General features: G+C 40.1%; 1 protein-coding gene across 5 annotated transcripts in view; it reads left to right on the top strand.

Moving 5' to 3' along the window:
- Positions 1-27,658, top strand: part of LOC109929885 (drebrin) — a 164,589-nt gene that overhangs the window by 6,021 nt on the left and 130,910 nt on the right. The window contains exons 1-2 of one of the 5 annotated variants that reach the window (XM_048603990.1): positions 2,131-2,321; positions 15,256-15,329. The exons of 2 other annotated variants lie outside the window; for them this stretch is intronic. In XM_048603990.1, the coding sequence (XP_048459947.1) occupies positions 2,292-2,321; positions 15,256-15,329 (104 nt within the window). In that variant the 5' untranslated portion in view covers positions 2,131-2,291. Of the gene's footprint in view, positions 1-2,130; positions 2,322-15,255; positions 15,330-27,658 lie in introns of those variants that run through there. 2 more of the 5 variants (XM_048603992.1, XM_048603993.1) reach the window with 2 other exon arrangements.

Here is a 27,658-nt window from a genome sequence, read left to right on the forward strand (position 1 = left end):
GATGCTGCCAGACCTGCTGAGTTTTTCCAGCAATTTGTGTTTTTGTTTGTGAATTGAAGATTACCATTCACTATCATGGGTAGAATGATTAATACAGAGTTTGAGAAATTGTAACAATATTTGTGTTAAAATAATATCTTATTTTTTCTTGTTTATCACATTCTTGACCTGTCATTAAAATGGCATGAACAGAATAGGAAGACAACCAAAAAGTGTTACTGAAGTGCTTCCTTTAAACGTAGAGACAAGAATAAAGGATGGAGAATACATGCTCAGTCCTGACTACACCATGCCAGGTGTATTAAGAGCAATTCTAGACACCAAAGCTTAGGAATGATATATTGGCTGTGAAGCAAGTGCAGCATAAGTTTACCAGAATGATACCTGGACTATATGGGTTACATTCTAAAGAATAGATTACACAAATTAAAATTGTATTGCCTGGAATTTAGAAAAGTGATTTGATTGAAATTTCCAAAATGTTAAGGAGAATGGATGGCGTGGATAGAAAGTAATTCTTCCCACTATTTGGGAAGTAAAGGCAAAAATGAGGTCAGACCTTTCGGGAGTGAAATTAGAAAGTATTTCTACACACAAAGGGTATTAGAAATTTAGAACTCTCCTTTGTAAATGCCAGATGTTGAATTTAAATCTGCGATTGATAGATTTCAGTTACCAAAGGTAATAAGATTTAGGGGTAAGCTGGGTATTGGAGACAGGTCTCAGATCAGTTACAACGTTATTAAGTAGCAGAATAGACTTCAAAGGTTACATGGCCAACTCCTATCGTGCTCTCTCTCTCTCTCTCTCAATCCCTTTCTGTTATTCACACTTCACTCAGTCTTTTTCATTCTTTCATTTACACTTTTGCTTGAATTCAAGTTTGTTTCCATTTTTCTATTGTCGCTTTCAAATTAGTTTTTCTGTTTCTGCAGACAGGCAGTAATGAAATGACAGGATCTCGTGGTTCAGAGATTAAAGATGTTTGGTGCTGAAACAGAAATTAAATGGGAGATTTCGATTCTTCATATAAATTGGAAATCGCACGACAACAGGTTATAGTGAACAGGTTTATTTGAAAACACAAGCTTTTGGAGCCTTGGGCCTCCTTCAGAAGAACTGAGGCTCCAAAAGCTTGTGTGATTTCAAACAAACCTGTTGGATTATAACCTGGTGTCGTAGGATTTCTGACTTTGTTCATCCCAGTCCATCATATAAGTTGAGAAGAGTAGAGTAGCTCAAATCACAAAGTTGGTGAATTTCTTGAATACGTTTAGTTTAACCTTCTGGACCAAAGTGCCCCAGAACCAGGAAGAGAGCATGCTACATTAGGTTTAAGTATGAAGAATGAGTCAGAAATAGTTGATAATCTAACAGAATAGGATCACTTGTATAACATTCATATTATAATCAAATTTAACACTAGATTTGAAAAGCAGGCTCATAACATGGTATTGTTACTCAGGTTCTAGATCTTTGGAAGGCTCACTTCAAAAGGTTAAAGCAGACACTGACAGCAGCAAGGTGATCAGATTAGTTATCAAGTAAAACTACAACTCAGAAATGGTTATCAAAAATGATTAACTTAATGTAAGAACAGTGTTAGATCCCCAAGGAGTGAAAGCTCTATTTATGAAACAAAATGGTCAACAAAAAGTTAAAATAATATAAAACTGAAGGAAAAGCATACAAATGCAAAAGAATAGTACAGATTCAAGAGACTGGGGAGAGAAAACAGCAAAAAAAAACCAAAAGCAAATGCTGCAAAAAAGAATATGAAACCAAATTTGTGAATTATATCCAAATCAGCATCTGAAGTAATTTTCCAATTATTTTAGAGAAAGAGTATTCAAGGGTAATTTGGATCGGGAATAATAGAGTAAATGGAATTAAGAAATTGCAGACTTGTTAAGTAATTACATTTTCCCCATTGTTTGCTGTAGAACAAGAGGATAGTATACCTGAAATACCAGGGGAAATATTTTGAGGATGGTTTGTACGTGGAATTGTATTTCACAGAAGGCAGTGAAGGCTGGGTCACTAAATTTATTCAAGGCTGAGCTAAATAGATAAAGGAATGAAAGGTTAAAGGTTATGGACAGGGAGGTGGTGATGAGACCACAACAAGATTAACTGTGAATGGTGTAGCAGCTAAAAGGCCTACTTTTTCTAGGCCTGTCTTCCTAAATGAATGATGAATCAGGGATAATATAATAACATAAAAACAAAAAACAGTTTTAGTTAAAGTAATGGCATGAAAGACCAATAAATCCCCCCGATGGTTTCTATCAATGATATCAAAAGAAATAAGTGAGAAAATGGTAAGTGTTTCAGCCATAGACTTGCAATGATTCAGCAATTCCTATTTTAGGTTAGAACATTCAAAATGTAACTTCATCGATTAAGAAATCTGTTAAGACGTAAACCAGAAAATTAGAGAATTGTTAGTCCAACATCTGTTACAGGGAAATCACAGGAATCTGTAATTAAGGACAAAATGATGAAGCAATGTAGAGAAATTTAGAATTGATTAAAAAGTGTGAACATAGATTTGTAAAGGGTAGATGAAATTTAATGAGTTTGATTAATTTATGGAGGAATTACAAATGGAACTAGATTAATTTAAGATATCTGGTCTGCATGGATGAGTTGGACCAAAGGGCCTGTTCTCGTGCTGTACAACTCTAAGTAACTAAAGCAATGGATGGAGTTTGTAGATTTCCAGAAGGCATTGATAATGTTCTCCATTGGCAATTGTTGGTTAAAATTAAAGCTTATGGATTTAACATAAATTATTAACCTGATTAAAAAGGTTGCTTAGGTGTAAAGACAGCCACTAGGGATAATGGGTATGGACTCAAATTAGAAAGAAGTAATTAGTGAAGTTTGAAGGATCTGTGCTGGGATCTCAACTTACCAGAATATTTATTTTTATTCCAAGCCTAAATAACGTTATAGTTTGACACAGTAATCAGTGGTATTGTCAATAGTGTAAACAGCACAATATTACAAAGAAGCATTGGTAGATTAAGTGAATGGGCAAAACAGATGCATTCCATTGCATGTAAATGTGAGGGTATCATCTTTTTTGTCTGAAGAAAGATAGATTTGCGTATTATTTAAATGGTAAAAAGAGATTTAGTTGTTCACGTACATAGAGTTGTGCAGCACAGAAACAGACCCTTTGGTCCAACCCATCCATGCCGACTGGATATCCTGAATTAATCTAGTCCCATTTGCTAGCATTTAGCCCATATCCCTCTCAACCCTTCCTAGTCATATATCCATCCAGATGCCTTTTAAATGTCATAATTGTACCAGCCTCCGCCACTTCCTCTGGCGGCTCATTCCATACATGCACAACCCTCTGTGTGGAAAAGTTGCCCCTTAGGTCCCTTTTAAATCCTTCCCCTTCACGTTAAACCTATGCCCTTTAGTTTTGGACTGATCAATAACATTTACATTGATCAATAAAATGCAGTTAAGCACAAATTAATTAAAAGAAAGGAGTAGAAATATAATAAGGGAACTAGAATATAAAACAAAACAAATTTTTCCAGTAGCTACACAAAGCTCTGGTGAAACAACATCTGGAGTATTGTGCAGAGTTCAGTATATTACACCTTAGGAAGGAAATATTGACCTTGGAAAGAATGCAGCACAGAGTCATCAGAAAGTTACCAAGATTCCAAGAGTTAAATTTATGAAGGGAGATGTTATGAACTAAATTTATATTGTCTGGAATATCAGAAGTTAAGGGATGATATGTTTGAAGCTTTTAGGATGTTGACAGGCGTCAATAGGGTAGGTAGAGAGAAACCTTCTCACTGCTATGCAAGTCTAGGAGAAAGGAACAGAGACTTAAAATCTGATCCTGACCATACAGAACAGAAGTTGAGCAGTCTTTGCATGCCACACGACAGCTTTCTAGAGCTCTCCCCCACAAAGCAGCAGATGCAATTGTAATCAATAACTTTAATATTTGACTAAGGCAAATAGGTGGAGTTAGAATGCCAATTAACCATGATCTTCTTTAATAGGAAACAGAGTTGAAGAGCTGAATGGCATACCCTGTTCTTCATTTATCTAATTTATACTCTCTTCCTGCTTTTTCTTTCCCCTCTTTCACTTATCTACTTTTTAAAATCTCTCCCATTAACTTTTTAATTTCATGTCTTTTAGATTCTGCTTCATGACATTCAATTAATCTTGGGAAGATCTGTGATTCATTCTTTAAAATAGTGTAGAATATAACACAAAAACAGGCCATTCAAACTATTTAGTCTGTGCTGGTGTATATAGCCCTAGGCTGCTCTTCAGTGAAAGGAAGGTTCTGCCTGGGTCTTTAGAGATGCTGTGCACTGATCATGTGTGTTTCATTGTTCTGCAGATCATGTGTTTTTTTATTCTTCTTCATTTCTGTCAATTATTGTCAATGTCTGTTTTGCAGAGCAAGTCATGTGCCTTCAACTTGACTGGCTTTATCTGTGATGCTCTGCATTTCATAGAAAAATTGCAAGTGATTTTGCAATAAATGAACAGAAATTGCTTCCACATTGTTTCTGCAATTGATTCCAGGAGTATGTTAGAGGTTCATGTTTGTTGTGGTAATGGTAGTGTCACTTCCTCTTACCTGAACACTGAGTGGGATGAGGTATGTGGGGAGATCTGGATAAGTAATCACATTTTGGTGGCAGCTGGTAAAATACAAATGATCTATTATTTTGCAGTGTGTGTGTAGAAATTTCCAATTTGTACATTATCTGGTGGCTTACCCTAATAAATAGATATTGTAAGGCTAATTTATTGCTGTTCCTCATTCAGACAAGCTGCTATATAACTGTTTAACTGCCATTTCCCTAAGAGTGGTTTGATGAAATCATGTATGCAAAATCATGAAATGCAGTATTACTAATCAGAGGTAGAGAGAAACCAGTCATTTTCAAAACTGAACATCAATGATATTTTATTTGAGAACACAGAACTGATGAATTTTCTCAATGTTTTGAAGTGATTTCCTTTCCAGGAAATGAACATTCTCATTTATCTCTATGGTCGCAATGAAATAAGCTTCTCCTTTGGCCTTTGATCATTTTGCCTCTGAATAAAAGGCAAGGCCTGTTTTCCAGAACCCTAGTCAGTAAACTTGTGTCTGTACTAAAGCTCAATTCATTTTAAATTAGAGATTCACTTTGAATAAACAGAGGATAATTACTTATTTCCTTTTGCATATAGGTTTGATGTGAAAAATAATGTTACCAACCAGTTCCCCATTTGTAATCTATCATACAGGAGGAGTTCTGCTAAGTAACACCATTATAAGCAAGTCCTTTCTCCTCAAATACTGTCACCCACCTTCAGAAAATCCAGCCTGGAGCCTTCTGTCTTACAAACTAGCACGCTGTCTCTAACTGGCCCCTTTTTCCCAGTGCTTGCGTGTGCTGTTGCTTCAAAAAATTGTGCCCACCTTTCTAGGTATCTCCATGTTTGAACAAGTGCATCAGATTTTTTTCTTTCTGCAAAAGCAATGTCACAAATTACATGGTTGTACCATGGTGACCTCTTCATCTTTCTCAAAGTGTCTGCAGCCTTTGCAGTGGCCTCACTATTCTTCCCCAACAGTGTTCCTCAATTATCTAGCTGCATGGACTAGCCTTACTTCATTCTCCTCTTAATTAGCCAGGGAATCTCCTTCAATTATTTTTTCCCCTAACATTGCACTGGTACTTTTGTGTTGTTAGAGTGCTTACCAACTTTCTGTCTTGATGAGCCATACTTTTCTCTAACAAAATACTGAAGACCAAAGCCGTTATTTGTGACCCTCGCAGCCAATTCCAATCCCAATACTGGGCTGGCTGTAAGACTGTAAGGTATTAGAATAGAGCCTGAGTCAGCTCCACTGTTCAATGAGATTGTGGCTGATTTGATAATCCTGAGCTCCACTTTCCTACCTTACCCTGTAACTCTTGATTCTCATACTGATTACAAATCTGTCTGTCTCAGCCATGAATATACTTAACAAGCCAGTCTTGACGGTCCTCTTGGTAAAGAATTCCACAGGTTCACTAACCTCTGAGTTTAAAAAGCCTCGTCTCTGACTTAAATGATTGAGCTTACTCCCTCTGGGCTTCGCTTCCCGCAAAGGGAAACAGCCCCTTTGCATCTGCCTTGTCAAGCCTGTAAGAATCTTGTTATGTTTCAATAAGGTCTCCTCTCATCCTTCTAAATTCCAATGAATACAGGCCCAACCTACTCAACGTCTCCTTGTAAAATCCCTCCGTACCTGAAATGAATTTACTGAATCTTCTCTGGACCACCTCCAATGCTATTCTGTATTTCCTTGGATAAGTGGACCAGACTGTTTACAATATTCCAGCTGTGGTCTGGGTAGCTAGTGCCTTGTATTGTTTTAGCAAGACCTCCCTATTTGTATCTTCACTCTCCTTTGAATGGTACACTTTCCTTCCCTATTTACGCCTGAATTTGGAATATAGCTTTTCGGTAAGATGGTACATGAGGTTGGTTGGATAGTTAATATGATACTGCTCCCAGCACGGAGAATTCCACATTCCCATAGGTGTCATAACAGAATGGTGGTCTATGTCCATGCCAGAATCAGAGAACCTCTACACTGTGGAAATAGGCCATTCAGCTCAACGAGTTCACACTGACCTTGTGCAGATCATCCCACCCAAATCCACCCCCTACCATATCCCTGTAAACCTGCATTTCCTATGGCTAACCCACACATCCCTGGACACTATGGGGCTATTAACCTGAACATCTTTGGACTGTGGGAGGAAACCGGAGCACTCCGAGGAAACCCACGCAGACACAGGGAGAATGTGCAAACTCCACACAGACAATCGAACCTGGGTCCCTGGCGCAGTGAGGCAACGATGCTAACCACTGAGCCACCGTGCTGTTGAATGAGGTAATGTTGATCTCCCAATCTAATTGCTATTGTCCTGTGTGGTATAGATCACAGAGGAGAGGAAATTATGTTAAAGTAATCTTGGTGAGTTGCTGCAGTGCATCTTGCTGGTGATACCAAGTCTTTGCTCTTTCCTTAGAGCCCCAGTATTAATGGGGCTGCCCAGTTAAATGTCAGTTTAACAGTGACCTCCCAAGATCTCGTTGGAAGTGCCTCTGAAGGTTAAGGAAGTGAAATTGTCTTTGTTATCAGAGAGAGCCATAATCTAGTCCCTCACGTAACGTGAATGTCAGCTGCTACTTTTCCATTTGTGCTTTTGACATCTCCATATCTAGGCATTCTACGATACATAGGGAGAACCCTGTCTCATAATTTTGGGAATAAACTTAAAATCAACTTATTTACATCAACTTGAGGTTGTTTGCAAGATTTGATTCCAATTTCAAGCATTATATACAGTCATTAATTAAACCAGTCATTCTTACACTTTATAATTTAACTCCTTCTCCTAGTCATGTTTTATCTTTCCAGAATTCAGGAATGCAAAGGTTATGCTAATGTCAGGAGGAGAAATGTTCCACTCCTTTCATCCATGTTTATGGAACAAGCAGGCCTGACTGTACGAGATAAACAATTTGTGACCCAAATTTATGAAGCAGCCTCTTGCATGGTGGAACATGATCCTACCAAATGGCAGAGAAAAGACTGTGGCTTCAGATAACATCCTAGACTCGGTTTAAATACAATCCCGAGAGCAGTAATGGATGATATTGGTAAATAATTTTCTATTTAACAAATTACATTTTGAAAGCCTCACACAGTCAGGAAGCAGGGATCACATCCAGACTGAGACAGAGCCTGAGTGAGTATATAGTTCAGGGAATTTGGAGGCAGTGTAGAAATAGAACTGGTATATATTTCTTTTTTTTCCTTAAAAGTTTAAAATTCAGTCATCTAGTGTAAAGGTTAATAAGGTAGCTGATGAGAGACAGTTCTTGGCCAATCACCGGAGCCTGAATAGTGCCTTAATAGGTGTTAATTAGTATTGAAGCTTAACCAGCATGAGACATCCCAGCCCTATTTAAGAGTGAGCCTGTTGAAAGCACATCATCAGTAAGCTTTGCAGACCCCTGAGACGTGTTGGAAATCTGGTGCAGAGGGGAAAAGGTGCTTTTTTCTTGCTTTTATTGGGTTGTGGTCTGTAAGGTGTTTCTTTTCCAACATGATATATTAAAGCTCACGACTAGGGCCCAGCACAAAACTGACATTGTAGGTAAACTGTAAGTTCATTGGTTGGTGATAGCTGCTAAGTTGACTACATGTGAAAGATTACTTTCAGACTGATGGCAAATAGAAATATTTATGAATTACAAGCTAAAAGACCAGTAGAAAATTTTTTAAAAATTAGGCTAAGGACTAAGTAAATCGGATAGATATAGGGCCAGGCCACGTGCTGTACCTGCATGATGTGGGAGCTGGTGGACCCCATTATGGTTTGTAGTGACTATATCTGTAAGAAGTGTAGGTTGCTTGAGAAACTTTTTGGCTCAGATGATGAGCTGTGGTCTGATCTTCAAACACTACGACACGTAAGGGAGGGGGAGAATTACCTGGATGCTGTGTTTCAGGAGGCAGTCACATCCCCTTAGATTAACCACCGCTATTTTGGTCAGTGGTCAGGGATGGTAGGGTGTGACTACGAGTGAGGTAGCTAGAAAGATCCAGGAGACAGACAAGGGCTCAGGCTCCTTCAGCACTAACAGGTTTGAATATGAAATATGAGACTAATTTAAAAGAAGATTGCAAGAGTGTTTTAGATGTCTAAGAGAGAGGCAAGAGTGGACACTGGACTGCTCGAAAATGAGGCTGGAGAAATAGTAATGGGGAACAAAGAAATTGCAGAGAAACTGAATGGGTACTTTGTGTCAGTTTTCACAGTGGAAGACACCAGCAGCATACCAGAACTCTGAGAGTTGGGGGCAGAAGTGTGTGGTGACCATCATTAAAGAAAAGGTGCTGGGAATCTGAAAGGTCAAGGTGGATAAATCCCCAGGACCAGATGGACTACACCCCAGAGTTCTGAAGGAGATAGCTGAGGAGAATGTAGAGGCATTGGTGGTGATCTTTCAGGAATCACTGGAGTCAGGGAGTTTCCCAGAGGACTGGAAAATCGCTAATGTAACACCCCTGTTTTGAGAAGGGAGGGAGGCAGAAGTTAGGAAACAATAGGCCTGTTAGCCTGACCTCAGTTGTTGCTAAGATTTTAGAGCCTAATGGTGAGGATGAGATTGTGGAGTACTTGGAAGTGCGTGGTAAAATAGGGCTGAGTCAGCATGGCTTCATCCAGAGGGTGGGGCAGGTGGTGGTGTTCAAAAAGGAAATTGGGAGAGTATAGGCCCAAATGTTCCCTTAGGGTGCAATGTAGGAGGAACAAGCCCTGAATATTTATGAATATTGGCGATTCGATAAGAAGGAAGAGAGGAGTACAGAGGGAGCAAAGGTCGTTGTGGGATACAGAATGCACAGGGGACCTTAGGAAAGCAATTGGACACCAAAGAGGGATGCATGGTTGGGAAACACTGGTGGGTAAAATGAAGGAGAATCCCAGCTTATTATACAAGTGTATCAAGGGGAAGAGCATAACCATTGGAAAAGTAGGGCCCATTAAGGACCAACCTGTGTGTGGAGGTGGAGGGTAATGGTAATGTGTTAAAGGAATACTTCACATCCGTCTTTACTTGGGGAAGGAGGAAGTAGGTACAGAATTTGGGAAGAGGGACTGAGGTTTTTGAGCAGATTGACATGGGGAGTGAAGCAGTTTTGGCTTAAAAGGGGACAGATCCCTGGGTCTGGATGTGTTGTATCCCAGGCTGCTGTGGGAGGCAAGGAAAGAAATTACAGGGGTTCTGGCCATAGGGGAGGTGCTGGAGGACTGGAATACCGAAGGGAAGGTTTGTCCAGGGATAGTCAGTATAGTTTTGTCAGGGGGAGGTTCATGAAAAACACACTTGACTGAATTTTTAAAGGAAATGATCAGGTATGTAGATAAGGGTAGTGCAGTTGGTGTAACATAGGATTTCTGAAAGACCTTTGATGAGGTCCCACATGGGAGACTAATAAAGAAGGTAAAAGCACATAGTGGTAGGAGACAGACAGTGGTGGTAGAGGGCTGTTTGTGTCTGGTGTCCAGTGGTATACCACAGGGATCAGTGTTGGCTCTCTTTTACTGTTTGTGATGTGTACAAGTGATCTAGATGAGAATGTGGGGAGGATGATAATATAGTGTTTTCATTTTAGTGTATACAGATGTGAGATTGGATATCTGTCCTGTTGATGAATAAATTCTTTATAGCAGATGGCTTTTTTATGGTTTTAAATCCTGACAGTACATTGAGGAAAATTGTTTTCCATCCTTTACTTTCCAATATTAAATAAAAAGAATAACTCACTCCTGTTTTGAATGTTCCTGTAATAAGTGAAGAGAAGTATGTTTATGTTTGGTCATCAATCCAGAATGCAAAAAAGCAAGATGTTCAGCTAGTCTTAATCTGGAAAAAGGGGCTCACTAATGATCCTTATTCCTGTCCAGCTTTGTTTCCCTTCCAATTATAAATCACCATTACCACTGTCTCCAGTGGGTCTGTGCTGTAGTCTGACATCAGATATCCTTGTTGATGTTGATCATTTTATCTCTTGCTTCAAATCTCAGAGTTCCAGTAGAAATGATTGGGATGTGACAAAAATGTTTCATTGATTACTTTGTCTTTATTTTTGGTGGGTGTCCATGAAATCCAAACAGCAGCATTTATTTCATTGTTCTAATCACAAAAGTGACAAGATAAACACAGGTGTCTCAGTTCCACTGTTCAGAAAGATCTGCAGCCTCCCAGATCTGTCAAACCATCTAGCTTTCTAAATAGTACCACTTTCTTTTGGTGTTCTTGCCTCACCAAGAATTCTGTTATGATCCCTACAGAAACCGATCATTTTTGGTAAGGTTTTCAAACTTCTAGTGACTGACTGAAAGGATCAGGAGAACTTCAACTTTTAGGACTTTTTTTCTATAACAAACAACTAAAAGCAACATTATATTAACTACTGAAACAATATTTAATCAATCTAATCCATGGAAAGATCTCCCATTTAACAATTTAAAACTACCTAAACTCTTCCTCCAATGTTTATTTCTTTATCCCTTAAGTAAACACTTTGATTATCAGGAACTTGTCCAAAGTATTCTCAGCTCTATTTTAATCTTGTTTTCCAGGCAAATAGCTTCTACTCCCCAACTGGTTTTGACAATAAAGGATAAGTTGGAGGTTCCCTCTAACCAAAGCTAGGCAAATTATCCCACTTTTTAAAAAAAAATTGTTACAAGCCTGTTCTCTTCAACTGAGCTTGAGCTCCTACCTACCCATGTAGTCAGTCATGGAAACTAATTACCTTTAGTTCTATGTTGCTTTCTCTTTGTCTTCTGGAATATTGCTAACTGACCCAGTCTGAGGTTCAGTGACATTTTAGGGAAAACCTGTAAATTGATCCTTCAGTGTCTCCCAGTGGACCCTTCCTCTTAAAACCATTTGCATTCTATATCAATGTGAATCACATGGGCCTAATATCCAGGTAGAAATGCTAGACCCCCAAATCTATTCTATACTAGAATGAAATAAAGAGCTGTTACAAATGGTCACACCTTAAACTAACATTCCTAACACTCCCTAGCTGGGATTTAGAAATTTAACATTTTAACCACTGTCAGCATAGCTGATTGGCTCATTGTTGATAGGTGTGAATATTGCGCATCTTTTTCTCTATAAGACAACCCAAGTCCCCTTTAACTCTTAACAACGAAGATTGGTAGATAAGATTTAGAAAAGGTCCCATTATGATTCCGTTTTATGTCCAAAAGAAACAGTCCCAATATGCAACAATGTTACACACGTCCTATTTGTAACAATCGCTTTCCACATATTGAGATCTTGGACCTCTAGCATTTGCCTTCCATTAATTTAAATGCTTAATCTCTTTTCCTTCTGTTGCAGTTTGACTTTAAGCAGCATTTCAGCTTTGCACTATTTGTATGGCTTTCTTGTTTGTACACATCTACTGCACAGTTTAAACTATCCTTTTTGGGGTGATTTGCATAATTCACTTTTTTCCATCAGCTTTGTTAATTACAGCTCAAAGGTTACTTGGGATCAAGTCTACCCTTGCCTTTCAAACTTGACAACATAATTATTTCACCCCTCCCCCAAAACCTCTGCTATGTGTCATATTTTAACTTTTGCCAGGTTGTGTTTCGTCTGCCACTACTTAACCCTAAACCGTACTTTACCCACCTTTCTTTGTAACGTATATTTCAATCAACCTGCTCAGGCAAGTGATGAGACATATCCAGGACAGGTAGGATTGAGCCCTGGCCTCCTGACTCAGAGGTAGGAACATTACCATTGCACCACAGAGCCCAATCCTTGTTATGTAGTTTATATTTTCTAAACAACTTTGAACAAATTGATTTTACACACCTCTGGAGTAGGTGGGACTTTGAACCCCAGTCTCCTGGCCAGAGGTAGGGACACTACCACTGTTTTCTAGAAGCTGAATTCTGCTGTACTTGCTGGAAGTGGAATGGATTTAAACAGTTCAATTTTGCCTGGATGCCATGAATGTTGTGATATGCTTTGTGGTTACTTGCCAGTAATGCATTTATTTTCATTTATTTTCTGAAAAATGTCCAGGCTCATTATTTACTATCTCAGGTTAATGATAAACTTAAAACCTCTTAAGTTCTTGTTTTTATTTGTGGCCATTTCGTACGTTAAACTTAGATTCAAAGGTAATCTTCAGGATTTTGAAGAAGAGTCTTGCAGGACTTGAAATGTTTCTATTTCTGTCTTCACAGACGCTGCTAGACCTGCTGAGTTTCTCCAGCATTTTGTGTTCATTTCAGATTTCTAGCGTCTGCAGTATTTTGCCTTTATTATTTATGAAATGTTGTCCAATCATGGATTGATATCAAATGGCAGGCACTATATTTTGAGTTTTGACATGGAAAGTTGTTTCCTCTTATTGGTCAATTCTGTATTAAAGAGCATTGTTTTTAAATCAGAGGTCACTTTTTTTAATTGAACGGAGATGAGGTGAATTTCCTTTCTCTTAAAGGACTGTGTGGCTTTGGAACTCACTGCCTCAGGCAGCTTGAGGTGCGGTTATACATTGTTTTTTTGCTGGGAAGGGGAATATCGAGGGTTATTGGGATAGTTGGGAGTATGGAACTGGAAACACAACCAGATCAGCTAGGATCTTGTTGAATGGCAGAGCAGGCACAAGGGGCCAAATGGTCTTCCTGTGTTCTAATTCTGTAAGCTCATACGGTCTGTACTCTTTTGAGAAGAGAGTAGGAAGTAAACAATTGTGTGCCGCCTCTCACTGTTTGTGTGGAAATCCTTTGCTGAGAGGCTATTTTTATCTTATGCATGGGAGGGCAGTGACAATGTGCATCTTTTATTTGCTCGCGGGAGGTGGGTGTCATTGGCTTGGTCCAGCATTTATTGCCTGTTCCTAGTTGCCCTCGAAGGTGGGGGTGAGCTGCCTCCTTGAACTGCTGCAGCCAACCTGCCTTGGGTTGACCCACAATGCCATTAGGGAGGGAATTCCAGGATTGTGACCCAGCAACACTGAAGGAACGGCGATATATTTCCAACTCGAGACAGTGAGTGACTTGGTGGGGCACTTGCAGGTGTTAATGTTTCCATATATCTGCTGCCCTTGTACTTCTCGATAGTTGTGGGTTTGGAAGGTGCTGCCTGAGGATCTTTGGTGAATTTCTGCAGTGCATCTTGTAGATAATACACGCTGCTGCTACTGAGCAGTTTGGAGGGAGTGGATGTGGTGCCAATCAAGTGGGCTGTTTTGTCCTTGAGTGTTTTTTTGGAGCTGCACCCATCTGGCTGTTGCCCACTGCCTTCACCTTCCTCAGGAAAAGGTTTTTAAATTGTTTTTCTGAATACCATTGGGGATACGGGGAGCAGGTGAGTCGGTGGGGTGATTTACATGTTAATATGGCAGGACCACATGCTTGCCTGTGACTATACTGGGACAGGCTGTGTTTGTATGGCAGACTGATCACTGCCTGAATTGAGAAGAAATCCAAGCACGCACAAGCTGTGTGGCTCAGCCGAATGCTGCAGCTAATCTGGCATTTGTTTGTATTTGCAATTAAAGCAGACCAAGTAAGGAGAGTAAAACTGGGCAGTATTTACTCGAGGCAATGAGCATGTTCTGAACAGGCTGGAGTGCTGACTAGAGACCCATGCCTCCTCTTTTACGGATAGCATGCAAAACTAATTTTCATTTCGATAATTAATTGCACAGTGACTGCCCCCTCCATGGCTCCAAAGGGTCTGCTGTCAGTGAGACGTGTACCTAAGATCTGGAACTGTCACTAGATCTGAGGCTGTGGGTGGGTGGTGATGGTGGTGGGGGAACATCAGTTGAGGGTTGTCAGCAGTAAGGGCAATGGGTTTGTAACAACTGTTTCCAAGGTTGTGCCCCTTGCTCAGTCATTTGAGTGTCTTTGCAGGAGGGAACCCTCCTCCCAGCATGTGACCAACCCTTCACAAATTTCCTTGCCACTCCCAACATTAGTTGCCAACTTAAGGGTCTTAATTGACGGCAGAATGGAAATGCTGTTCGTGAGCCTCCAGCAACAGGCCTGGGGTGATCAACATATGGCTAGGTTTGTTGAGGCAACTTACAAGCGATTGGATGTTATTGCAGGGACTGTAAGGTCATTGCTGATGAAAGAGCTAAGATGGTCTGTTATCTGCATTTACCTTTTAATTGTGCAACTTCTTTCAGCCTGTTCATAGGTTCAAGTGTGGCCCTTTTAATTTCATTACAGTGCAAAATCATCTGTCTATCCTTTAACATCAGATTCTATTTCCAAATATTAATGTTTATGTAAATGTGGGATGCATTTCGAGACTGGGTGTGTGATTATTCCCAGGACAGGTCATGAAGGCTATAAATAAATCTCTCATATTTGTGTGATGCTCTATGTGTAAGGAAGTGCTCCATCTGTGCATAATGGCAGCTCACAGCTCGCTGTTTCTTTGTGTAGTTACAAATTTGCTTTTATCTGGGGGTGTGCTTCTGATATAAAATATTTTCAGAGCTTTGTTTCTTTTTGCAGATGAAATTTATTTCAATGATTGCAAAATTAAATATGATAAGTTAGTGCACACTTCAAAAATAGTTCAGTGGTTGCAAAGTCCAGTCTGTGTAAATTCAGCATTGTTCTTTTGGCTTTTTTCAATTAGTTTATGGTAGTTCAAGAACCCTGTCTCATCCTGGAGACTCCTGAAACTTGTAACAGTCGTTCTGCTAACCAACTGTGAGTAGCTAACACAGCATTACTGAGAATTGACGTGGAACTTAGTTCTATGTGGCTCACAAAATAATGTTGCTCACTAAATTAGCCAGGAACCAGCTTTACCACTTCTGGAACTGTTCTTTCGTAATTTCTTGGTTTTGTAAAATTGTCTGGCAATCTACAAACTTTCATTGTAAACAATCTAATCTTGGGGTATGTATGGGGCCAGACCTATAATTATTGACCATCTCTTAAACATTCTGGAGAAGGGGTGACGTGCTGCCTTTTTGAACTGTTCCAGTCCATGTACTGATTGTACTCTGAGCACGATTATATAGGCAGTTCTGAAACATTGACTCAGCAACAGTGACATACAGGTGATGTACTTCAAAGACAGGATGCTGTGTGACTATGAGAGGAATTTGCATTTTATGGTGTCCCATGTATCTGCTGCACTCTTCCTAGGCAATACAGGTTCTGTTAATTAAACCTTTGTGCATTGCTCCTGTTGAAATTATAGATGGTATGTGCTACAGCTATAATGTGCCAATCGTGGATGAAATGTGGGCTGCTTTGTTCTCAATTGTGTTGAGTTTCTGAAGAGGTTTTGCCACTGCACTCATCCTGGCAATTGGAGAGTAGTTGTTTTGGTGCTATGGAATTTTTTTCATCACAGTCCTGAATTGTGTCATTTAGCTGAGCGATGTTAGAATGTGAGTTAATTACCACAGAATATCCACCCTCTTACCTGTTCTTGTAGCTAAAGTATTTGTGAACACAGCCCAGTCCATCACACAAACCAGCCTTCCTTCCATTGATCCCATCTATACGTTCTGCTGCTTCCAGAAAACAGCCAATATTATCAAAGACCCCTCCCACCCCGGTTATACTCTCTCCCATCGGGCAGAAGATACAAAAGTATGAAAACACATGTCAACAGATTCAAGAACAGCTTCTCTGCTGTTACCAGACTTATGAACGAACCTCCTGTTAGAGTTACTTTCTCTGCACCTTCCCTGTAGCTGTAACAGTATTCTGCATTCTGTTCTAGTATCCTGACGTACTTAAGGTATGATTTATCTGTTTAGCATGCAAACCATGCTTTTCACTGTATTTTGGTGGTGTGACTGTAATTCATCAAATCAATAATGTGGCTGGATCAGTGAACTTTTTTAGTGCATGATGATCCCTTTGCTATTGCTGATGCAGAATGAAGTAAATTCTGTCACTGACTCCTAGTGTTTGCTATTTGGCCAATTCATTGTGCTAACTTGGTCACGTGTGATTGTGGATTGCTTATACTTTATAAAATGGACAGAGTCTGTTGGCCCATGTGTAAAGTATGTCCTTTTTCTCCAAGTTTCCCAGACTTCCTGGTTTCTGCTTCCACATAATTTAAATGTCTGTCTGTCTCCAAAGACAAATCTTCCTTCGGGCTAATAAATCTGTCAAAACTCATCAATAATTTTAGCAACTTTTGTCTCCTGAATTCTCTTTTCAAAATTCCATAGTTGTAGTTCTACACTAATCTGTACATGTTAATATTGGAGTCCCCTGAATGCTAACCTCTTCTGCTATGTCTTGCTATTTCAAGAACCTTGTTTGTTCTGATTGAAATAATTATCAAAAGCTGTTAGAACATCTTCAAAAGTACCTATGTCTTTCATATTTTGGTGTTTCATAACATAGTCAGGTAAAGGTCCAGTTGAACACAGTAGTGTATTTACTTGTTCATCTTGCGATTTAGTATTGATGCAGTTCCATATCTTGAGAATTGTTTTCTCCAAGATGTCCAATCCTCTATTCTTTTGCCCTATCACTAATGTTTTCTTTTGAGGTGGTATTATTTCACTAGTTGCTGCTTGCTGTGGTTACTTTTTTAAAAAAGTTGTTTTACTGTTTTAAATTTATAGTATCTCAATGTTGTTTGTGGTGTACTGATATTTTAAGCTAATTCTCATTGCCACAGAAGGCAGCCAACATTATCAAAGACCCCTCCCACCCTGGTTAAATCTCTTCCAATGTTAAATCTTCTGTCAGGCAGAAGATACAAAAGTGTAAAAAAAAAAAAACACATGCCAACAGGTTCAAAAGCAGCTTCTTCATCAGTTTTTGGACTTCTGAATGGACTCCTCAAATTTCAAATCTAATGTTGATCTTGGTTTTTGTACCAGTCTGTGCTTCCTCTGCACAGATGCTGCCAGTTCTGCTGAGTTTTTCCTGCAATTTGTTTTTTGTTTCTGATTTCTAGCATTTGCAGATCATTTGTTTTTGTGATATTATGTTATTTTCCTTCATCATTTTAATGCTGCTTTTTTAAAATTTGTTTTTGTTCTATTTTTAAGTTTCAGCCAGTCTGTCATTTTTTTGGAAACCATTGTTCACATACTTTCCAATTTCATTGTTTACTTTGTGTCAACCCAGAGTTTTACTTGCCCATGCTCAGACATGAGGGACTGCAGAGAGATACAGGGATGCCAGAGTTTTGGATAAATGTCGAGAGAAAAATTTGAGAAAGGGGTACAAGAAGGGGTTTGGGGGGTGAAGGAGTGATGCATGAAAAACAGTAGAAACTGGTAAACAAAATGGAGCTGGTGGGTATGAAATACAAAGAGTGAGGACAGAACAACCTTGCCAGTTCTTACACAATGATGCTATAATAAAATTGGCGTTCATGCACATTGGACCCATAATAATCATGTATTGAGGTTACCGACAGTAGAGAATTACCCCATGGACAGTTCTCACTTGCCCTCTTACCATCTTGTAGTAAGACAACTGCTTAATGCAGCTTTTATGTTTGGGTCGATTTTAATTCAGTTTTTAATATATTAAAATGGTACAAGAGCCTGATTCTATTAGGAACAGTTTAATTGTTGATGGATTGTTGATTCCAAGGACTGTTTTTGTTTAATTGATGGATGCAGGTTTTATTGGTTTAATTACTGCATCATCACTCCCTGCACCATGGGATGAACATTATGACTCTATTGCCACCAAAGCTTTTTATATAAACCTCATCTTCTTTCTTTTTCCTTTTCTCTTTGTCCATTTTCAAGCTGTTAGTTGTATTAAACCCCCAGCTGATTCCAAATGCACCGAGTATGCCCAAACACACAAAGCAGTGCGATAACGTAAAACCAGTGAGACGTTGACAGCTACAGTCACAGGACTGAATGTTAGCAGCCAGGTTTATTTTCTAATTCTGAAAGGGATTCTTTTTGGTATATTTGGAACAATTGAATCTGGGGAACCAGAAGCCATTTCACTTGCAACATGTATGTGCACTGCGACATAATGTCCAACAAATTTACAGTGACTTGGTTTTGAATTTAACGATGTTTTAACCCTTTAATGCTTCATGTCCAAACAAAGAAGAACTGCAGATGCTGGAAATCAGAAACAAAATGAGGAACTGCTGGAAAAACTCAGCAGTGTTCTGAAGAAGGGTCACTGGACTGAAAATGTTAACTTGGATTTATATCCATATCTGTTTCATACCTTTATACTGTACTGTAATTGTACCTTTATTTAATTTCCATTGTGCCTGGAGATTCTGCCAAGGCTGTGATTCAGTTCACATCAGTGATCAAACAAGTCATATTCCTATTCTGTGGTGACTTGGCTGACCAAGTCCTGAAGGGCTGACCAAGTCCTGAAGGGCTGACCTCCAACTAGGAGAGGAGGTCGCTGAGATACTCTACAACTGCAGTCCCAAAGCTAATGCCTTTTGCTAGGAACTTAGAGGGTCAAATTTATACCAGTGGATCCCCTTATGCGACTGTTTCCAGTCCAAGGTAAAGAAGAATGTTACTTTTTATGTATCTCTCTCAATGCCATAAGCGGCTCCATTTTGTCAATCTAATCCAGCCCTTAAATTTTTATTCAATCTCTAATTCCTCCTGGTAAATTCTGCCAGTTTACAGATTTGGATACGTAACAACATTTATGTATTATGAAAGCACATTGAAGAGCAAAAAGGATTAGAATGAGACCCCTCTGCTGTTAAATTCTTAACCCATGTCTCTCTCAATGGCAGACTAAATTTTCCAAAGTTATCCTTGCCAGCCTTCCCATTTTCATCTGGCACAAATTACAACTTCACCACATTGTGGTGATCCACATCTTCACCCAGACGTGAGCCCACACAGACAAAAACAGGAATTGTTGGAGAAACTCCGCACATCTCGACAGCATCTGTGGAGAGAGAACCAGAAGCTACACGACACCAGTTTACAGTCCAACAGGTTTATTTGGAATCGCACAAGCTTTCGGAGCGTAGCCCCTTCATCAGGTGCAGTGAGAGAGCAGGGTACACAGACACAGTTTATAGGCAAAAAGATCAAGGGCTGGGAGATCAAAAGATCCCCAAACAAGTGGTGTGAGTAGAGTGTCAGATGATAAGTGCGTGCAGGTGACCAGGAGTGTTAGACGGTGTGTAAAAGTGTTTATAAAGTCCATGTCAGTGCTGTGCTATCATGACTGACATTGTCAGTGCTGATATTTGCAGTTCAATGTCGTGTGGCTTGTGACTTTGTCCACCCCAGTCTAACACCGGCACATCTACGTTGTGGAGACAGAGCAACAGGGTTAATGTTTTGAGTCTCGAGACCTTCAGAGCATCCCATATACATTTGCCAAGTTACCCATCCTTCCAGTGTATTGCCCCGGTCTGAATAATCAGTTCCTATTTTTCTCCGGTAGCAAATCAATCCCTATTTTTATCAATCTTGTTGCTTCAGAAATTCCTTGCCTCAGCACTCATGACTTTTTAAAGCTGGAAAATGTCTATAGTTTTGTCAAATATCCTGAGACACACTGGCCACAAGCTATAAAAATGTTAGCTACAGTTGAGACACTAAATGAGGTTAGTTTGGACTTTCCCCATTTTAGTTCAAAAGCCAAACTCTCCACGTATTTCCTATCCAAGAAAATGGAAATGAACAACTCCTGTGACTCTGTCAATGGCATTTCTAAGCGGAGAGCTTTATCTCAGGCTTTCTGGCCATATTTTCTCTTGCCCAGCTTCCTTCCATATGCTTCATGATAGCGGTGAGATGGGGAATTTAGCATGTGTATTGCGACCATCATCTCAGAAACTTAACAGCGTTAAAATATCTAAATTGTTCTTCTGACTTCTGCACTGTTACATCACTAATAGTTCTGTGAAAAAGTTTAAACAAGGGCTATATGCTGACTGCCTCAAGGTTAAACATACATCTGAAACTTCTGAATCCCTCCTTCTGAAGATATGCTCTCTCTCCCAAGCCTTTGTCGCTGTATTTTCCAATTGTATCTATAACAATGATGAATGATTCTCAATGGGATAACTGGCCATTTCGGAATCCCTGTTGAGGTCTGTTTCAGCAGTCCTCACTTCTGGTGTTCACGAGCCATGAACTGCAAATATATAACATGGTTCAGGTCTAACTTGACCTTTTTTTAAAATTCCTAGGTCGTTTGCACCCTTGAGTGTGCTGCTGGTCTGGCAAATAGTTGGCTATTTCATTCGTTGCAAGCTTACTTCAACAAAGTTTTTGTTTTTGTTTGAATTTATGAAGTAGACAAGTAGAAGTAGAGGTATCTATCCCTGCAGGGATAAGTCAAGCTGCACATGCAGACTTGACCGTCTGGCTATTGGAAGCACACCATGAGTAAGCTCATGACCCATATTTCAAGACCGAGTGATCTAGTTATTGAGATACATGCGGCATGCAAATCTAAATACAGGTGATATGGCCTCTCACGGCATACAAATACTAACACACGCTTGGAGAATCATTGTTACCATTTCCTGATGTTCTGACTGAAGGCTGGTACAGTGCAGAGCAATCTGCCTCCACTATGGATAGGAAAAGGAGGCAAGCCCCAAACCTGGATTAGGGATCAATACCCTTACCACTGGCACCAATCTGACACACACTGATTGATTGCCTGGCAAATGACCCAGCAGGAAGTCTCAAGGTGCTGTGGCAAATTGCAATTTGACAAGATTGTTGTAGTCTGGAACTATGATTTGTGACTGTACAGGCTCCAATATCTTTGTTGTGGCAGGCTGTTAGTTCAGTGACTGTGTCTCTCTCTATCCACCCTCGGTGTCTGTGGTAGACTGTGGTTCAAATGCAGTGGAATGATTCTGGAGAGGCATTGAATTTTTTGACAGGGAGGAGGGTGATTGCTGCTTAAGCCTTGGAGGACAGGAGGAGGGAGGCTGGAGCCTCGTAACCAGCCAGGATGAGCATCTCCTCCATGTCTGGTCTCATCCCGGGGGTGATGTGATAGCAAGAGGTGTGTGTGTGTGTACCTCACAAGGTGCTGTTGTGCCAGAGCTGCATTGTGGCCAGGAGTGGGTCATATCAGTTTGGCGATCTGGTGAGTGGACTGTCCCTGGTACAGACCTCAAGCAGCAATGCCACAGGCTCCATTCTGAAGGTCAAGCAGGAAGAGTTGCTGTAAGTCATGGGAACAGAAAGAGGAATGATTTGTAGCGATCAGAAGGATCAGGGAGTGGGGAGCAGGAGGTTCTCAAAGTAGAAAGTTACACTTTTCTCCTTTTCTCACTTTATATTTTTGAATGTGTTTTGTTTTAGAAGTTATTTCAGGGCAGGAATTTAGCCATATAAAGTATTTCAACTTACAGGGTATAACATTGTAACTTCTTTTCAGATAAGGTGGGCCTATGGAACCTAACTCCACTTTAATGTTGATTCATATGGTAACTTGTGTTTTACTTGAGGGTGTTTCACTTTAAAATTGCAATTTTCAGGAATGCTTCAGAAAGCTGTGAGGACTTCCTGTCATGATTTTAGAGTGTTTTTTTTAGATTTGTTAAATATAATTTTTTAATTCATAAAAGCTTTAATTTCAGATTCTTTAACTGAATTCAGGTAATCAAACTGTCAAAATGAGATTTGAACTCCTATTTTCTTAAATATTTGTCCAGGCCTCAGGATTTGTAATCATGCAACACCACCTCATTGAGACTTTCCGATGTGGACAGATTTAATGTCATGTAGTTCAGCTGTTTTCAAACCGTACTCTTACTCCGTACTCGTAGTTTGGAAGAAAATACAAAATAAGTAAGAAAGCCCAAAATAAGAATTAAATGAATGATTATGGCTATTCTATGTGAAAGGGGTGATGCTTTAGAATTAAAACAGAGCCTTTTGTTTTACAAAAGAGGAACTATTTAGTGATAATTTTCATAGGATAACTCGAGTGGTTACAGTCAGTGAAGCTGTTTGTTTGCTAGTCACCATAAACTATGCATTGTATACTTGCTAATCCTCCTTCATTTGGATGAATATCTGGGCACTCCAGGTCTGTGCCATTCATAGAAGCTACAATGTTAATGTGGCCAGCAGGTTATAGGAAAAGTATATCCTCTACAGATATCACCAATACAGATTGGATAAAATGAGGATGATCAAGCCTCGTACAGCATTATGATGTGAACTTAACTACTAAATCAGATGGTTGTGCACATTGTGTTATAAGTAAACCAGATGGTAGTACCATGACTTTTGCAAGCCTTCCACATTTAAACAAAGGTCCTGTGTGGCATACAGGAAAAGTGAAACCTAAAACAGTTATTGATGTCCCATGAAGAGAGTCAATCAGTGACCATGTAGAAGTTAGTATGTGATCTGACAGCTGCTTTGACCACTGGCACGGTGACACAAATGTCTGCATAAAATGAAAGTGAAACTTCGTTGAACAAACAACCTTTTTGGGTGACATTGGAAGACTTAACTGCTGCCAAGTTTTCATTCTGTCTTCCCTGTAAAGTCACAAAACAAAAGCCCTGCTGTTTCCACAGTTGCTTCCACCCAGTCCCTCATTATCCCATCTGCCTGCTTAGATTCAGGAACATGTGATACAACTACGTATTTACTATTAAACAATGCATAGTGAAGCTGTGTGCTATGTTAAAAACTTTGCACATACTAATAGAAGGATTTTCACATGGTCTGGCCACCTTTTTTGGAGGCCTTTATAAGTGGGTGGGGGAGACCAGACACTGAACTCCCTCCCATATTTCCAGCAAATTCCAGTATTTTCAGCAGGGAAAGGCAGTGGGCAAGAATACATGAGAAACCCAAGTGTAACTGCACTTTCAAAATTAATGCTGAGCCCAAACAGACCCCATTTTCATCAATCACAGGCCCTTAGCCTGCAGTGTGGGAACCAGAAATTTATGGAAGAGATGGAAATATTCTTGAAGACTGGATAAGGTCTGTCAATGTCATAATCTGAAGTTATTTTAAATCTCCAGCTCTATAAACATGAAAAAATCCCAGCTGCAGCTCCCAGTTAGAGTATAAATGCATGTTCTGCTGGAATGCATTGAATTATGGGTAATTTGGCATAGATTAATAAAAAAAAATACCATTTCTGTTTGCTGCAGGATCAGGCTACCTTATTGACACTTTCCAAGGGCTGTTATTGTAACATCTGAGTCCATTATGATTTTCATTTTCATTTCATTTTCATATCATTTTCTGATGAAGGGTCTAGGCCTGAAACGTCAGCCTTTCTGCTCCTATGATGCTGCTTGGCCTGCTGTGTTCATCCAGCTCTACATCTTGTTGTCTCCATTATGATTTTTTTTTGTGACTGATGTTCCAAAGCCACTTACTACAGCAGGGAAACTAAGGTCACATTTTGTTGGACAGTTTTAAGAGGCTATTAAAGGAGTAGCTCTCTCTCTCTGATGTAATTACTGAATGGAAATTTCTTTTTATAACAAGTTAACCATTTGAGAACATTTAGCATCTTTTGAATTGGTTTGATGAATTTGAGTCGTAACTCTATCAAATGTATAAGTGAGAGGGGTCTTAGATTTTCATCTGCAAACAGTTTTTCTTTGAGGTTTGTCAGTGGGTCATACTGGATAAGTGGCTGTGGCAGTGACAAAGGTATGAAGTGGCATTGGGGTATGAAATGTCATGGACAGAGGATAAATGGTGAGGGAGCATGGGTATGGGTGAGGTATGAGGACCCAACAGCTTTTTATCAAACTATCAGAGAACCAGGGTGTGTCTTCCCAAGGCTGCTGCTTAGTTTTGGTCTTTCTCTGAGGCCTTTGGAGGTGATAGGCCTGACTCAGTTGTGCCCCTGAGAACCAATTGTGTGTCTGTGTGAGGAGGGGTAGGATCTTTGTCTATGGAATCTGCTGAAGCAGGGGGTTTCCTGTCTCCATCAGTGCATTTTTTTCCCTCTGTTCCTGGAGGAGCCCTCTTGAATCTGATGACAGTATTTCCAAAGAAAGTGATGTAAGTAATTACAGTGACTGTTCTGCCAGCTTCCTCCCACAGCTGGCAGTGATAGTTATCGTATGCACTCTTGTACAATAGCAGCTTGAGACTTGATCAGACAGCTGTAATAACAGTAAGCTGCCTGATCACTTGCTTATTGCATAAATGAAAACTTGTGTGACTTGTCCTATGCTAAAAGGCATGCTATGATCTATTGGCAAGGAGTAGATGGTTTGAAGTACATACTGTGTGTCTCGTTCCTTGTGGAAACATCAGCTTGGCTGGAAAAGGCACACAGCTTTACTGAGTTAATCCAGAACTACAAAGTAGCTAGTTTTGAGTGCAAAATCTAGAAATAAGGATCAGTAGTGTTGGAATTTTTTTAACCTAGTCCAGTAAGGTGCAACTAGATTGATAGAGATGGTTGGTGAGGGGTGAGGCAGGGGCGGGGGGCAGGGGGCAGCGGGCAGCGGTGGTGTCAGTCATTTGAGGACTCTGTAGGTCACTGCAACTCTGTGCGCAGTGTATAATTCTCCATAAGAATTGGAATGCTTTTTCTCCTTCGAGATAATCAGCTTCCCACTCTGAAGTACTTTACAGCCTGAGTTGCTATTAATTTGCCAACAAAGATTTTAAACCTGCTTCCTTTTTTTAAAAGAAAAAGCCTCCATTTTCCTGCACAACTTGAGATTTATTTAGGTGGAGCCTTGTGTGGCTGTTCTGCACAGTACTAGGATGGATCAGAATATCCTGGATTGCAGATAATCCACTTGCCTGAATATGCCCACTGCAATGAAACTAGAAAATACTGGAAATACTTAGCTGGTCAAGCAGTATTTGTGAAGAGAGAATTAGAACAGACTTTTAAGGCCTTTCTATCAGTGTTGGGAAATGTCAGAAATCTAATAGGTTTTACAGGTGAAAATAAACAGAAGTTGCTGGAAAAGCTCAGCAGGTCTGGCCACATCTACGAAGGAAAAAAAAATCAGTTAATGTTTTGGGTCTGGTGGCCCTTCCTCAAACCTGAGTTCTTTTGGCTTTTTTGGTTTTTATTTAAACCAGGTGAAATTGGGATAAGGGATTTTTAGAAAAAGAAACCTGTGATGTGGTTGGATGTGGGAGATGTTAAATGATGAATAGCTGGTGTTGCAGAGTTGGACTTTTTTTTAACACAGTGGTCAGTGTGGAATGAACTTCCAGAGGAAGTGGTGGATGCAGGTACAGTTTCAAAGACATTTGGATAAGTACTTGAGTAGGTAGGGTTTGGAGGGGTATGGGCCAAGTGCAGTGTGGGTGGGACTAATTTAGTTTGAGAACATGTTTGGCATGGACTAGTTAGACTGAGTCATACAGCTTGGAAACAGACCTTATGATTTTTAGAGTATAATATTAAAGTTTTTAATTGAATGGATATTCATGGCACCACTGAGGTGGGAGAATGATCTTGTGGATTTGGTAATCAGTGCTCTCTAAGATGAGTTGGCATGCTGTATTCACTGGGCTGAACTCCTGGCTCAGTTGGCGCCTAGTTATCCCAAGCCATGGTTATTGAGCCCCCAAGTACCACCCCACCCCTGTTCCAGCTCTAGGCTGTTCAGCAGCTGTGCATGATGTTAACACTTCATGCTGTATGCCAATATCTACTCTTAACATCAACCAATGGTCCTTTGTATTCCCCAAAAACCCCATGGTTCCTCATGCTTTCCATGCAAAGGTTGCTCCCCAAAGCAACTTCCTTGGCATCTCGTATCCCCCTGGCCCTCCAGGTACAATCACATTTGTGATGAGCCCTATATTGATGGTTGAACATGTAAAAAGTGCTTTCTAAAATATCAGCCACTCATTGATAACTTTCCACTGTTTTTAAAAAAAACTCTTCCTATTTCATGGCAAGATAAACATCAATCATCTGGACTGTTTGTGGTATCCCTATCAGAAAATGCCAAGATTCTGAAACCACTTAGCATTGTGTAAATGTTGTGAAGTTGATACCAAAGATCTCACAGCCAGAGATGTCCATCCGGCAGGGATTCGGGCATTTCAGGAGAGGTACTTGTTTTATGTTCAAGCATCATTATGTTTTGGCTAAGAGCCCAGGCATCTTACTCCAGGGCTACATTTTTAGCTCCTGTGGCAGCTGGCTTGAGTTTGGAAATTCCCCACTGGGACGCTCCTACCTTGAGAACATGGGCTCTGAAAATCGTGGTGTTAATTTTTGGGGAGTGGGTACAGAATGGAGTCAGGGCTGGCACCCCAATCTCATTGTAAGTGGCTGCAAGGGCTATTGATCATTTTGCAAGACGTTAAGCCCTCTCTAGCCCATATCCCCCTCGTGCCCCAGCACTCTCACACCAACTCTCCATGCCATATGTCATGCCAACTCATGACCCTATGTAAATTACATGCCAAGATCCATCCCACCCAGTGAGGGCCTCTTCATGAAACTGAGTCTGACACAGGTTCACAGAATTGTTTCCTACAACAGAGAGCCCTTCTCTACCACTCTTTCCAGAGGTTTACCCTGCTATGAGTTGCCTCTGCTCATTCTCAGGTTGGAGTTCCAGCGGGATACTGTACTTGCACCTGGGAGCAAGTGATCCTTGCACGATCCTTGAGTCAGAACAATGTGTTTCCACATGTGCTACACCATTCTTTGTGGATTTTAGCAACCTGAGACACCTCTACAGTCACAGTAAGAGCCAACAGAAATCAAAGGGTAGCCAACTTGAATATAATAGCTGATAGTGCTGGTGTGACCATGACTTGATTTATGTTTCCTCCTGCTGAATGCATGTTTAGCAATCCTGTGTTATGAGGCCATGACCTGGAGCATTGAACTCAATCTGCAACACAGGTGTCAAATCAGCATGTCGATCTTGTTTTAAGTTGATTCCTTCCCACTGTTCAGTAAAGTGTAAGATCCTTCTGGTCAGTTTGTGGTTCCATCTCTTCCCTGTTCAGGATGTACAGAGACCTGCTCGGTGAAATGTGGAAAAGGAAATCTATTTGATCATCTAATGAGAAAAGGCACTTGCTTAAACAAAACTCCATTCATTGCATGATAGTAATGAGGTACAAGGTTATATTGGCACA

This window comes from Rhincodon typus, chromosome 12 (assembly GCF_021869965.1).
Source record: "Rhincodon typus isolate 14 chromosome 12, sRhiTyp1.1, whole genome shotgun sequence".
NCBI classification, from domain to species: domain Eukaryota; kingdom Metazoa; phylum Chordata; class Chondrichthyes; order Orectolobiformes; family Rhincodontidae; genus Rhincodon; species Rhincodon typus.